At 46.6% G+C, this 14,545-nt stretch overlaps 1 protein-coding gene across 1 annotated transcript in view; it reads right to left on the bottom strand.

Moving 5' to 3' along the window:
• C1H8orf74 (chromosome 1 C8orf74 homolog) overlaps window positions 1-13,969 on the bottom strand; it is a 34,497-nt gene extending 20,528 nt beyond the window's left edge. The window contains exons 1-2 of the mRNA XM_066611954.1: window positions 13,922-13,969; window positions 7,177-7,369 (exon numbers count right to left, since the gene is read on the bottom strand). Of these exons, the coding sequence (XP_066468051.1) occupies window positions 7,177-7,369; window positions 13,922-13,969 (241 nt within the window). The remainder of the gene's footprint in view (window positions 1-7,176; window positions 7,370-13,921) is intronic.
• Window positions 13,970-14,545: the final 576 nt, after the last annotated feature.

The following is a 14,545-nucleotide window of genomic DNA, read 5'->3' on the forward strand; positions in this document are numbered from 1 at the left end:
GAGGTTGTGTATAGGTAGGAGGTTGTGTTGGAGGAAAATTGAAGAGAAAACCACAACTGTTAACTATTTCATCACAGGAGTCATTCCAGGCAGCAAGAGAAATACAGAGGAGATGCCTCTGCCTTGCTCTCACCAGCCAGATTGGATCTGAAGGCAAAGGGGAGGGGCCACTAACATGGTACATTGAGGTGCCTGCAAAACTTAGTGCTGCGTCCCGTCCCGTCCCGTCCCCGGAATACTACTGCTAAGACCAGGAGGGATTGTGAAGAGCTCCAGGAGGAACCCCATCCCACTCATCATTTGGTCACTTCTGTAAGTTTTCCAGCTCCGCTATAGTCTTACTGAAATGTAGCAGCCAGAACTGGACACAATACTCTTCTTCAGCCTAGAAAGAAGGTACCTGAGTGGGGATGTCACTGCAAAATATAGAATTATGCATGAGGTAGATAGTGGGAAGTTATTTTCCCTCTTGCACAATACCAGAACCAGGGGTCATTCACTAACACTGATTGGCAGGAGAGTCAGAACAGACAAAAGGAAATATATTTTTTACCCCCCCCCCTGCACATAATTAATCTGTGGAACAGCTTGCCATAGGAAAATGGTCTTCATCCTTCTTCATGCCACAACCCCAATAAATAGATACATTAAAAATGAGGCTGGGGACCCACCGTTGATCCTGCTCCCCTCCTGGGACCCTATCTGCTGTTGCCACCCACCCCCACACTGTTCAAACTGATGGCCACCTGCTATGTTCGGGCTGTGGCATGGCCAAGCCTACTGGCTTGGCTTCCTCAGTGAGGATGCCAAGGGAATGCTGGACTGGGCAGCATGCAGGGTAAGGGAAAGGGTAAAGCAAAGATGTAGGAGCCCAAGTGCTAGTGGCGGCACCGGCAGTCCCATCCTGTGCACACTTGCTCCACGGCCAATTGGACTGGGGGGGATGTCTACTTACTCCGCTTTTGATTTCCAGTCTACTACTCCCCAGACCCCATAAATAAGGCTTTGCAACCCTATTGGGGCCCCTGCCCCAAGACTGAAAAACACTGTGATGTTGTGATGTTGTGTCCCTGCCAGATTTAGTCCAAGGCAATTGGACAGATTTATGGAGGAAAAGCACATCACAGGTCACAAGCTATGATGACTATATGCAACCTCCAGGTTTTAGAGATAGCCTATCTCTGAAGGCCAGATGCAAGGGAGTGGTAACAAGGTATAGGTATCCCAGAAGCATCTGGTGGGCCACTATGAGTTACAGGAAGCTGGACTAGATGGCCCCTTGGCCTGATCCAGCAGGGCTCTTCTTATGCTCTTAGGTCTCTGCCCTGAGAAGCATACAATCTGTTACTCAGCATTCTCTCTCAATGTCACACAGATCTGTGTGCTGCAAACCAATGCTGACTCCTGTGAGCCTTTCAGATTGGTGGAAAGAGAGTGAAACAGAGGCAGTGGGACAAAATGGTTTCGGTCTCACTGCTATAATAAACCTGTATCTGGGTTATACCATTTCAGGCAACAGGTGGAGCTGCACTTGGCTGAATAAACTTGGCTGGAACTCCCCACCTTGTCCCTGACATGCTTTCCAAAGTGCACCAAATTAAAAAAAAATCTTAATTCTTTTTCATCAAGGAAACGTGAGCAACTTGAGTTCCCACTCACAGTTTGAAGTGGTACAGCCCAGACACCTGTCTACCACCCCAGGGAGAAATAGGCCATTTGCATCTGTAGAGTGTTCAGACGTCAAAGGCGGGTGGACTCTGCCCTTTTAATCACTGCAGAGACTAGGCTATTTCCACTGGCTCCATTTGTTTTGCCCTCCAAACTGCACCAGCCAACATTCCTCTTCCTTCACAGCTCCACCCTTCTGTAACCCATCCTGAGTGTTGCTCCATTTCCAATAGTTTATTACTGTTTCATTGGAGTGGTGTTCTTGCAGGGTCAAAGCCCAGGAGAATGAGCTGAGGCCTGGGCCAATTCTAGCCTATCAGCAATCCTATAATCTTCTGACCTAACCTAGGGGTTGCACCTGTTGGGGCTTCTGGCACCAGTCTGGCCTCTTTGGCCAGTGCAGTGCTTTTGCAACAGACTGCTTTTGGGACTGCATCTTCCATTTCCTCCTGTCTCACTTCCCAGCTCTAGCTCTCTGTTCCAGGATGGATTTTCTTTCTAGTTCTTAGGCACCTTCTTTGTTGGAAAAATGGATGCCCACCCTGTGGGGACCGGGACTTTCTAGGTCAGTATCAAAGGGGTCTATTTACTTGCTTCTGCTCTAACAGGTTGCTATCCCAGCCACAAGAGGGAGATGTGACACAGATCTGTGTGCCGCAAACCAATGCTGATTCCTGTGAGCCTTTCAGAGAAACTCTGCCACAAGCCAGGAACAGGCAAAGCTAGGACTGACAGGGTCAAACGAGATAAGATGTGAAACATATCATTGTCTCTTTGAACTTTTTAAAAACTGCAGCCACAGGAGGCCATGATCTGGAGGGGAGGGTTTAAAACTTTTTCCTATGTAAATCATTCTCCTCCCCCATTTGTCATAGAAAAAAAAAATAGATGTGAGCAAATAGTCACTTTCAGCTTTTGATTATTTCCGAACAAGTACCTACAAAACCTGCAGATGGGTCTTACAAGAGGCCTTTTTTTTTTGTGTATTGGCAACCTTCAGTCTCGAAAGACTATGGTATCGCGCTCTGAAAGGTGGTTCTGGCACAGCGTCTAGTGTGGCTGAAAAGGCCAATCCGGGAGTGACAATCCCTTCCACACCGGGAGCAAGTGCAGTCTGTCCCTGGTCTGTCTCCCTGGCTATGGGCCTTCCTTCTTTGCCTCTTTGCCTCAGACTGCTGGCAAAATGTCTCTTCAAACTGGGAAAGGCCATGCTGCACAGCCTGCCTCCAAGCGGGCCGCTCAGAGGCCAGGGTTTCCCACTTGTTGAGGTCCATCCCTAAGGCCTTCAGATCCCTCTTGCAGATGTCCTTGTATCGCAGCTGTGGTCTACCTGTAGGGCGCTTTCCTTGCACGAGTTCTCCATAGAGGAGATCCTTTGGGATCCGGCCATCATCCATTCTCACGACATGACCAAGCCAACGCAGGCGTCTCTGTTTCAGCAGTGAATACATGCTAGGGATTCCAGCACGTTCCAGGACTGTGTTGTTTGGAACTTTGTCCTGCCAGGTGATGCCGAGGATGCGTCGGAGGCAGCGCATGTGGAAAGCGCTCAGTTTCCTCTCCTGTTGTGAGCGAAGAGTCCATGACTCGCTGCAGTACAGAAGTGTACTCAGGACGCAAGCTCTATAGACCTGGATCTTGGTATGTTCCGTCAGCTTCTTGTTGGACCAGACTCTCTTTGTGAGTCTGGAAAACGTGGTAGCTGCTTTACCGATGCGCTTGTTTAGCTCGGTATCGAGAGAATGAGTGTCGGAGATCATTGAGCCAAGGTACACAAAGTCATGGACAACCTCCAGTTCATGCTCAGAGATTGTAATGCAGGGAGGTGAGTCCACATCCTGAACCATGACCTGTGTTTTCTTCAGGCTGATTGTCAGTCCAAAATCTTGGCAGGCCTTGCTAAAACGATCCATGAGCTGCTGGAGATCTTTGGCAGAGTGGCCTATGTCTGGGTCTATGTATGAGAGACAGGGAATGCCTCTTTTAAGATGATGCCTCTTGCAACACTGATGTGCCTCATTTAAAGACCAAAAAAGTCAGCTTCTTGTTTTTAGTCAATTGTTTTTAACCATTTGCAAATGTATGCAAATGTGCTGATTACTAGACTGCAACTTGCATGATTAATTGATGAGCAGCCCAATCCTATGAGCTGTCTAATACCAGAAGGACAGAGTCCTAGTGTTGTAAAGTGTTTTATGATGGGTGTGCAGCTGGCAGCCACTTCTGAGACACCACCACAAAGCAGCATTAGCATCAGACACCCACTGCTGCAGCCCGTGGTCTCCACCTGAGCAGGTAAGCCGATGTGGGGATGGTTTGTGGGGAGTAATGGGTTATGTCAGGGAAGGAACTGGAAGGTGTATTGGGGGAGGGGGGTGGATCTGGCAGCAATCATGCACACCAATATTTTATCTCCTCCTTTTAAAGCCTTCCCACCACTTTTATCTCCCCTAAAATATGCCACCAATAAAGCTAGTGTATGTCCAAGGAGGCCCATAGGTAACTGGGCAGCCTACCAGTAGGTACTATCTTTACATACCTCCTACAGGCTGTCTGATTCCCCCCCCCCAGTATATAGCACAGCCTCCATTTGCATGGCTGCATGCTGTAATGTGGTGTGGTAGGACAGGGGCATAAGATTTCTGGAGGTAACAGTCCCCTATATCTTTGGTATGTGGGACAGCCACAGCTGAGACCCTGAAAAGGGCTGAGTAAGGTCTCAGGTGTTAGTTTGGACCAAGGGTGGCAACTCACATCAAGTGGCAAACTGTGGGGAAAAGCGAATAGACTGGAGATGCTTTAAGCCAAAATATTCAGCCTCTGCATCTCCGATCCACTTGCCACTCCCCTCATTTTCCGAGTGGGAAGCTGATCGGGAGGCAGTGATCCAGCTCCCCTACCCACTTGCATCAGCCCTTCCTCATGTAGCCCCTTTAAATAAAACAGAAAGTGTGGGGTGTCTGGCAGTGATCTCAGCACATTCTGCACTTCCTGTTTCATGTAATAGGACTGTGCAGAGAAGGATTGAGGTAAAGGGGTAGGAAAGTGAGTTGCTGCCCCACTGCATGTATGCCACTAGAAAAACCTGCAGGGAAAGCAGTAATTGCTTTCCTACCACCTTCCTTGCATGGTTCTTTTAAATAAAACAGGAAGTGCAGAACTGTGGAGTCTACTCTCAGTGAGGTTGCTCTCAGTGTCTGTAAGACACTATGCAAGGAAGGTGGTAGGGAAATGGATCCCAGTCTTTGGTGCTTTGGTGCTCCAGCACCATCCTCCCACTGGAGAAATGGATGAGGTGGCAATGACAGCAAATTCTGTGCGTCTCAGGTGTGACCCACCCTCAGGCTGGCCTGGGTTTAGACATCCCTAGTATTAAAGCAGTCAATAAAGCACTAAACCAGAGCTGTAGAAATAGGGCAGCCAATGTTTCATGGCTGTCCTTAGGGCCAGTCAAATGAGGATATGCTCCACAAATCTGCAGTGGGCCAGGAGGAAATCTATGGACCTGTGACACATACAACATGTTAATTAGTCTTGGGGTAAAGGGAGTGATGAAGAGGTTTTCAGAATGCAAACTCTCCCACAAACCTGAGCAGGATGGGCTTTAGGATTCTGAGGGCCCACTAGATAAAGGGCCCATCTTGTCAGCAAAGGGCCGATAACAAAGCATGTACAAGCTGATGGAGCAGCCCATAATCCTCGATTCATGCAAGTGAGCCAAGCTACATCCAAAATATTTGTTTTGATTGTTTGAAGTTATTGACAAATTTGGCATTTGTTTCCCAGCCCCTATGGCCCTCAAGAGTTAGGCATTACCCTCTGGAGTGGGGAATCTGGGGTTATTCATAGTTGTATACTATCCCTTGAAGAGGCAAGTCCAAAAGGCCTCTGGGTGAGAAAGGCTACGTGAGAAAAATAACAAAACATATTTAGTTTTGTAGTAGCTTGTGTGTGTGGTTGGACTATATAATCCCCTCAGTGGTCTGAATGAATGAACCTAGTCCTAGCACCTCAGAAACTGTAGGTAGGCTTCAGGTAAGTTGTGCCTGCTTTTTATCCACCTACTTGGGCTTTTCCAGTGAGTTTTTGGCGCTAAAGTTTTGCTATGTGCCACTGTTCTCATGTATCCAACAGGGACAGTTTGAAAGCAACTCTGGTTCAAGCCCCTGTTTCTCTGTGCCCCCAAACAAGGTCAGCCACATTCAGGATTCAGGACTTAATTAGCAACTGGCAGGCAGTCTCAGCTTGTGCAAGACCTAATCCCTTGGGATTGCTAAGAGAGATGTCAGCCTGGGGCAGGGCAGAGCCTGTCTCCATAGCTGTGTCCTGAATCAATCACGCACATAAGGAAGCATCACCCAGGTTGGGAGAAGTAGCAGGCTTGGCTGTAACCTCATTTGTATTCCAGGAAAACCTGCTGCTCCTTTCTTAGAATGCTAGTTCAGCAGCTGTCCCTTGAAGTCCATTCATTTTATGTTCTGGGCACCAGCCTGGCAATGGACTGATCTACTTGCCTGTGGACAGATTCTGTCAGTGTAATTCTCCAGATTTATCAATTGGTGGCTTATGTTGCTCAGTGAATAGTCTGGTGATCTGATTCAAAAGTGGAGAAAGCTTACATAATAATAGGGAATGTGGCAGCTGTAACTTTTCTGAGGTGGTGAGAAGATTTGTGCTGTGTAAACTCCTACACAGCTATTCAAAAGCACAGGAGCCCTTTCAGTTCCTCAAAGGGTTATTAGCGCTACACTTTTATTAATTTATCATGTGATTAATATTGCTTCCAGTTTGTCCTTAATTAGATGGTGCATTCATGCCATCTTTCCCAAGAAGCGGAAGTACATCTTCACATTAACGTCAGTGGTAAAGTACATGTTGTCTTACCTGTGTGATGAAACAGTGACCCAGCCAGGGTGACCACTTTTTATCTTATAGCTGTGCTTTCCTACCTTTAACAGCAGCTTGACAAGTAAAAAGCACAGGTTTTTTCCATGACTTAGCTCCAAGCCTGCTATATTCTGATGAGTCTGGCTGCTGCTAAAGGTAGAAGAGCCGCATCGTAAAACAGGTTGCAAACTGTAACAGTGGCTATTCGATACCCACTTACATTGTTTAAGAGATGGAGGTGATGTCATAAATGCTGAGATTACAAATCATGGACGTTCTTTACAATATGTGTTGCCTGTTTAATTGGAGGACTCTTTCCGTATTTTTAATCGATTACCGATTAAAATTTGCATCTTGATCTCACTTCAAAGCCTTGTGGGTATAACAAAGAAAAGTGGCTGCCAACAGCCCAGAGAGTAATCACCAATGCTGGCACACTGGCCCCACACTGGCCCTGTTTTGGTTCCACAAACTGCCAAAATACCATTCCCAACACACACATTTAACAGCCTATAAAGAGGATGGCAAGTCGGAGGAGGGCATTTTGGCATAGCTCTGGGTTAAAGACATGAGCAGTGTGCTCTTTCTGAAGGCCTCCTCCAGCATATTGTCTTGGCTCACCTTTGCTGTCCTCCAGCAGTTCCTCTGTCAACCTTCCCACCTCTGCGACAGCCGGCCAGGGCAAGCCCTGCTGGGCAGCAAAGACCAGGCTCTGGTAGCAGATATCAAGTCGGATGGTCTGCCGCAAATCCCGGACTTCGTCAAACTTCTTCCATCCCAGCAGTTCTCTCAGATACTGACGGCCTCCTTCTCGCTGGCCAAGACACCAAGGGAGAGAACTCTCATTTATTTTCTTATTTTATGAAAATGAAATATAGATGAGTCCTTCACAGGAGCAATCAAATAGTGCTAGAGACAAACAGGCTTTGGTGCTCAGAAGGATACTGTTATCACACACACACACACAAAGCTGGAAGAGGAAAAGGACACACCACAATCAATTGCAGGTACAGAGAAACATCAAGAAATCTGGGTCACACACATGCAGTCCCAAAGGCATCAGATCATATGTAGGATAGAAAGTACACCTTGCAAAGAGGTTTGTTGGGCACAACCCTGTTCCAATCAAGGCCAAATGCAGTTTGAGTAACTCAAACAAACCAGAGATGCAGCAGACCCATTAAAGGGCTGCTCTACTACCAGGATAATTTGAACTCTTCCAAGGCTTAACATGTACCTGGTGCCACCCCTGGTGGCTGCATTGCAAGGTCCGAAAGGGCAGAGGTCCAACAAGTCCAGCATCCAAACAGCGGACAACCAGAAAACCCACAAGTAAGGCATGGAGGCAAGATCCTTAACCTGCCGCTGCTGTTCAGAGATATGCTGCCCCTGAACATGGAGGTTTTGTTTAGTTAGCACAGCTAGATCTAGATCTTTTTTCCAAAATTGTCTGACCCCCATTTAAAGCCCTCTACACCAGAGGTTCCCAAACTCATAAGAACATAAGAACAGCCCCACTGGATCAGGCCATAGGCCCATCTAGTCCAGCTTCCTGTATTTCACAGCAGCCCACCAAATGCCCCAGGGAGCACACCTAATAACAAGAGACCTGCATCCTGGTGCCCTCCCCTGCATCTGACATACTTTACCTTGGTGACCCAGTGCATTATCCATGGTGGATCCAGGGCCTGCCAAGGCCAGGACACCAGCATAACACACAGTTTGGGAAACACAGCACAATGTGGCCAAGGATGCAAGACATGAATAACCCAGAAGTGACTTCTGGGACATATGCCATTTTACCCTGCAGTGACCTGGCCCAGCAGACCTGCGATCCACCAGAAATCAGGTTGCAACCCACTGCATTTTAGACAGTTCTCTTGAGAGGAGAATGAACTAGAGACTTGGAGGCTATAATCCAACACAGAGTTATGCTCTCTTAACCTTTGTTGGATCTTGGTCATGTAGTTTTTGTAATATCTGTGTAATTACAAATATACAAAGGTGAGAAGTCAGACACAGTGCCCATTTTTAAAGCCTCATCAGTTACCCTACAGCCAACAGCATGCTGTTGAAATCCACCCTCTCCCCCCCCCACCCCACTCCAACATCCCAGCTAGATGCCAAAACTCAAGACTTCTGAATCCTTTACTGGATATAAATTTCCAAATTGTTGCTCTCCAACCCTCACCCAAATGGGGGAGGGGGGAGTCTACTAGTTCATCATCATACACATTAATGACAACTGATTGACAATAACAGAGATATACTGACAATTTTTCTGGAGCAGGTACTGCTGCTCCAACTACCTGTGTCTGCTAACTGTCAGCAGACCATGTTTCTCCAATGGAACCTGAGCATTCAAACCAGCCAGTGAGGGAACAGCTCCCTTGTTCCACTGTGCCTTAGGTCAGTGGTTCTCAAAGTTTTTTGACGGCTCCCTTGACCTACTGGGCCATTGGCCATGGCTCCCCATTCGGGCTACAGTCTTATGTATTGCATATGGCAGTGGGTTTTTCACAAGGATTTCATAGCTCCCCAGGAAGCCAGTTTGGGAACCACTGCCTTAGGCCTTTGGAGCAAGGTTCATTATAATAATGTAATATCAATTAATCCTCTGCTAGTTGGTGATACCTATTTAGGGTAACGTGTGCCAGGTGCTGTCAAAAAGCAAAGGCAGGGTCAAATCTGTGCTGCTGATCCTACTGATTTTATGGATCAATAGTGTTAACAAAATGCCCACCCCTCAGGGATTCTGTCAACAACTGAACTACCCAGAGCTTCCATGACTCAGCCTCAGTATTCCTGGTGAAGAAATGGACACAGACACCAGTGAACAATAGAGAACTAACATCAGTTGAGCATTTATAATTAAATCATCCAGGGTAAGGAAAGCAGTATAGGGATTGGTATAGCAAAGGAGTCAAAGATACAAGATTTACTAGGTAAGTCTAAAGGTAAGTTCCTCCACACCCTAATAGCTGGTATATTTCCTTTTCCTATAACAATGCTCTCCCCTTCTGTATAGGTGACATGATGAAGCAGGCATTAGCGTAGTATCTTTTTGAACCACCAAGGCCTCACAGCATATCATGAAAGAGCTTATACACAGAGCTTCTCAGTCAGTTCTAGAAGCTTTCCCACATAAGGCAAGTCCTTTGCTACTGGACCTGACAATGTGAGTTCTCCCTCAGGTCCTAGGTTCCTATAACTGCTTTCCCACCCTTTTCTTGGCTAATTATTGTTTCCCCTGTGGGAATTGCAAAAGGTTTCTGAAGTAAAAATGCTCAAACAATAGGATCAGTATGAGATGCGGGCCAGCTAACATGAGAACACACCAATGGTAGAGGCTGGGGAGGTTAGCAGAGGGCCAAGCTCCACACTTCATAATGGGCAGAGCTGATGGGCTTAACGGAGCAGCTGTGGGGGGCTCTGGACTGGGGCCACAGCATGGGGGGCATCTGAACGGGCCCCTAATTGCACAGTACAGGGAGTTGTTGTATGGTTAGATGTGTGACCTTCTTGCAGCGGGTCGTGACCTTATCATCCAAATCAACATTCTCCCACAATATATTATCATTCTCACCAGTTCAAAACATATCTCATCCCCTGCAAGATATGAAATGGCAGGGTGTGATTGCATGGTGCCTTAATGTTTATGCACATGCATTTAGATGGAATGTGCAAGAGAAACAGCCTTGGAGATTTTCTTCTAGGGGCCTCACGGGGGCAGCTGAAGCCTGAGGAACAAAAATTAACAATTTTTTAACAAATGCAAAAATAGGGACACAGTCAGGATTGACTCAGGTGGGTCAGTTATAAGAAAAATAGGGACTGTCCCTGGCAAACATAGGCAGCTGGAGCCTATGAGTCCTGCTCTAATCCTAGTAATGTGGGTGTGAGTGGAACTGTATAGAGCAGTGGTTCTCACACATTTAGCACCGCGCCAGGACCCACTTTTTAGAATGAGAATCTGTCACGACCCACCAGGAGTGATGTCATGACCAGAAGTGACATCATCAAGCAGGAAAATTTTTAACCATCCTAGGTTGCAATCCTACCCACACGTAAGTCTACCCAGGACTTACCTACCTACCCAGGAGTAAGTCTCATTGACTATCATTGTTAAAAGCATATACATAGTAGCCTGTTAAAAGTGTTGAAGGAAATTAAAAATAGTTTCCTCTTTGGGGGGAAGCAGAGTAGCTTAAGCAGCGGACCCCCCCTTTGGGTATCACCCCAGGGAAACTCCCTCACCTGGCTGACTGCTAATCAATGAAAAAAAGACAAAGAGGCAATGGCTTGTTAAAGTTGCAAAAAGAAGTAGTTATTTACTTACAGTTCCATTGAGTGTATATTTACAGCATCTGATTAGGATCAGAGGTTCAGCTATTACTTAGAGATAGCAAGGCCCTGGAGCTGCCTCGCCCTGCATGCCTTGTGCTCAAGATGGCCTGGGCATCAGAGCCCTGGTGTACACCATCTTAACAGGTCAGTGGTCAGAGGACAAGAGGAAGTGCTCAGAGGAGAAGGGAAGGATAAAGGGTTAGGGCCACACCCCACAAGGATCACAGAGAGAACAGGTAGAAAGGTCAGAGTCACTGGGCCATAGCTTGACCCCTTCTGGGGCATCCTGCCCCCTCTGGACAGCAGATGGAGTTGCAACAACTCCAACAAAAAGTACAGATGAGTAACATTTCCCTAAATGCAATCACATGCCATCTGTTGTTGGCATCCTTCAGTCTTGGAAGACTATGATATCGCGCCCTGAATGGTGGTTCTGGAACAGAGTGTCCTCTCCAGTGTGTGAAGCCTGGGTAAAGTAGATATGGAGGATAGACTGTTACCCATGCAGCAAATCCCCCCTCTCCACGTAGCTGAAATGGTCCAATGGAAAGGCAGAAGCCAATACGGTTGGTTCCAGCAGCGTCGCAGGAGTTGCCAGAACGTGACTGTGTTCAGCCATGAACTGCCTCAGGGACTCCGGCTCCAGATTTTACCTCGAGGTTGCCTTTTCCATAACTGGATGTAGCCACAAGGCAGTGGAGGTTTGGGATCAGAGTTTTCCTTCTCTCAGATGAGCTGCCTTCCCAGGCTGACGAGCCCCATCTACCCAGTGGCTGTTTAGTCACCTCTTACGACAAGTACAGCCAAACTGAGGGCCTATTCTTATCCCCAGCCCCCAGGGGATAAGAATGCCCCCCCACATGCCATCAAGTCTAATATATTAAAAATAAAATATTGAAATGAATGGGGACCCACCTGAAATTGGCTTGCGACCCACCTAATGGGTCCCGACCCACAGTTTGAGAAACACTGGTATAGAGATTAGGAGCACTCGTGAGGAGACCCCTGCTGGCCTCTCTCCTGCTATTCCAAACTCATGCACCCAAAGGCTGCTTAGTTAATTATTCTCCAGAATTAAGAGGCCTCATTTACTTCCCGCATAGTGATTTAATCCAGGGCTCATGGGGGGGGGGGTGAAGGGGGTAATTTGTACCTGGCCCCAGGAGCCAAAGAAGGGGACCCAGAAATTTCCTGGGATCTTATATTTTCCTGTCTCACCTGAACTTGCTGCCCATGTGGGATGCTGGGTGTGCAGCTGCTGCTGCTACTGAAAGCCATATGTGCTGAGCCAGGGATGCATACATGACACTCCTTATGTCAAATCTGGGAGGAAGCTGGCATGCTACAGTAGCTCTTTGGCATGTAGATCCACTTGCCACGGAGTGTATAGGAGCTCAGGGACACAGCTGCAGGGCTGCTGCAGAAATATGTTTTAGTAGACACAGGACAGTTTCCATTCTAGTGTGAGCCTAAATACGATGATGCTAATTTTCTGCCATGATTTTCTGTATTTAAAATATTTTAGAGAGAGTGAGGAGTGTGTTTAGTTTTCCATATTACTGTACCTCGCTGCTGATGCTGCATGGGCAGATAGACCTGGACTATTGGGAAGCCCAGTAGACTTGGGCTCCAAAGACTTTTCCAGCTGTGACCACTTTCCCCATGCCTTGTTCTGCTCCCTCCTCACCCCTCTTCTGCCTACCTTTGTCAACACCCTCCCCTGCCGTGTTTCATACCCTCCCCCTTTGGAAAAGTAACCGAAATAAATTTTGTACCCCCTGATAATATTCCTCTCAGAGGCCCTGATAGCATAGGGGAGGCGAGGAGCGTGTGCTGACTGATATTCATACACTGAAGAGCAAATGCATAAAACAGCACGCAACACTTTGGCTAACAACAGAAGTTGGCACAGCAGCAAGTTGTCAAGGAAGGCAAGATCTCTTGCTTTCAGCATTCACCAACATCATCATCAAGAACATTTATATACAAAAGGTTTGCACAGCAAAATAAAGGAGATGATTCAAAAATGGGCACCGTAAAAGAAATATTGTACATGAAGCTGCTCTAAGCCTGCCCCGAAGTGGAAGCAGAAATAAAACATCACATTAGCTCTGTGATTGCTCAAAATCAGAAATTCAGGTTTTTTTATATGCGCATTTCACACTCAGATTCAAACTTTGGGAATGCAGGGCCAGAACCCTGAAATTCATTCAGAAGTGCTGACGGGAGTTAGAATGTCAAATGATTAAGTGTACAGAAGCTCTGCAGGCTTTGGGCTTGGCAGTGCTCCCCCCTCACATCTTGTCTGCTGTTCCTTGACAAATGAACTCAGACAGCTCATTGGTGTTGCTGACCACTGACTTATTTACAGTTGCGTTCAGCTGCTTGGCAAGCTCCTATCAGAAGCTACCACAGAGTTTTTCCTGGTGTAAAGGAAGAGAGGGAGGATTCCAGAGGCTGCCCCTTTCTCCTTAATTCACTGATTCATCGCCTGGATACAAGATTCCTAGGAAAGCTTAAACTGTTTGAAGCACTGTATTTAAAGCACACTGTTTAGTTGTGATTATTCGTATTTATGTCCTATCTACTCCAAGCACATCTTGCAAGGCAACTGGCCACAGACAAAAATACTTTTAAAAATCAGCAATAAATATCTGTTATTAATATAATAATTCAGTGGTAATTTTGAGTTTGAAATCTGTTTTGCCATCAGAATTTGACCTCCCCCCCCCCAAAAAAAAAAATCTGAGAACCGCTTAAAACCTCAAATATCAAAAGTCAACTCTGCAGATAATCTGTTTCAAATCACAGATTTCAAGATGGGTTTTCCACCTGCAAATTCAGCCACTATCTTTGTTTCAAAGTTAATTTCAGTTCTGTCTTGGTTTTGCATGTTTCCACAAGAGAGGAGCCCTCCTGGGTGTTTCATGTATTATATTTCAGGGATTCTACCTCTCCCAACTCCCGCCACCCATCCCCACCCCACTGCAAGAATCAGCTTCAACTTTTCTTTATTTACCTCCAACTGAATGACTCCCTCAACGCCTTCTGCAGATAAGTTGGCCATCCTCTTGGAACCCGTTGCTAGGAAACACTGGCTCCTGATGCACAACCGTAGAATGAATGGGGAAAGTGAAAGATTCTGTTAGAAGGAACAGGTGACTGAGGGCACATCACAAAGGGAATTAATGGTGCAATCACATTTCACAGGATCAGATTTCCTGGTGCCTTTCCTGCACAGGATTCATAATGTCCATCTGTGTCTTTATACAGCTAGAGAAGCAGAGTTAGTTAATTCTGTGGTCAGATAATAATTGAACTCTCAAGTTGTTCATCTATTAACCCTGATCGCTCCAGAGTGACTGACTGAAGCTCACTCAGTCATGTGAGCTCCAATTTGCCATGATACAATCCAAACTTGTCCAGTCCAGACTGATTGGAAAAGTGTGTAATATACATGGGGCTGATTGTGGTGTCTGTTGCATTGTACTCCATGACATCACTGGTGCCGATTCACACACATTCCCACACAGCACCCCCAGAACAACTTTGCCATTGTTTTAAAATATTTTAATATTGTTGTGCTTTATTAAGAAGGAAAAGATGGAACTAGATGTCCCCTGAATAGTCCAAAAGAGGGACA

Source organism: Tiliqua scincoides, chromosome 1 (genome assembly GCF_035046505.1).
Source record: "Tiliqua scincoides isolate rTilSci1 chromosome 1, rTilSci1.hap2, whole genome shotgun sequence".
NCBI classification, from domain to species: Eukaryota; Metazoa; Chordata; class Lepidosauria; order Squamata; family Scincidae; genus Tiliqua; species Tiliqua scincoides.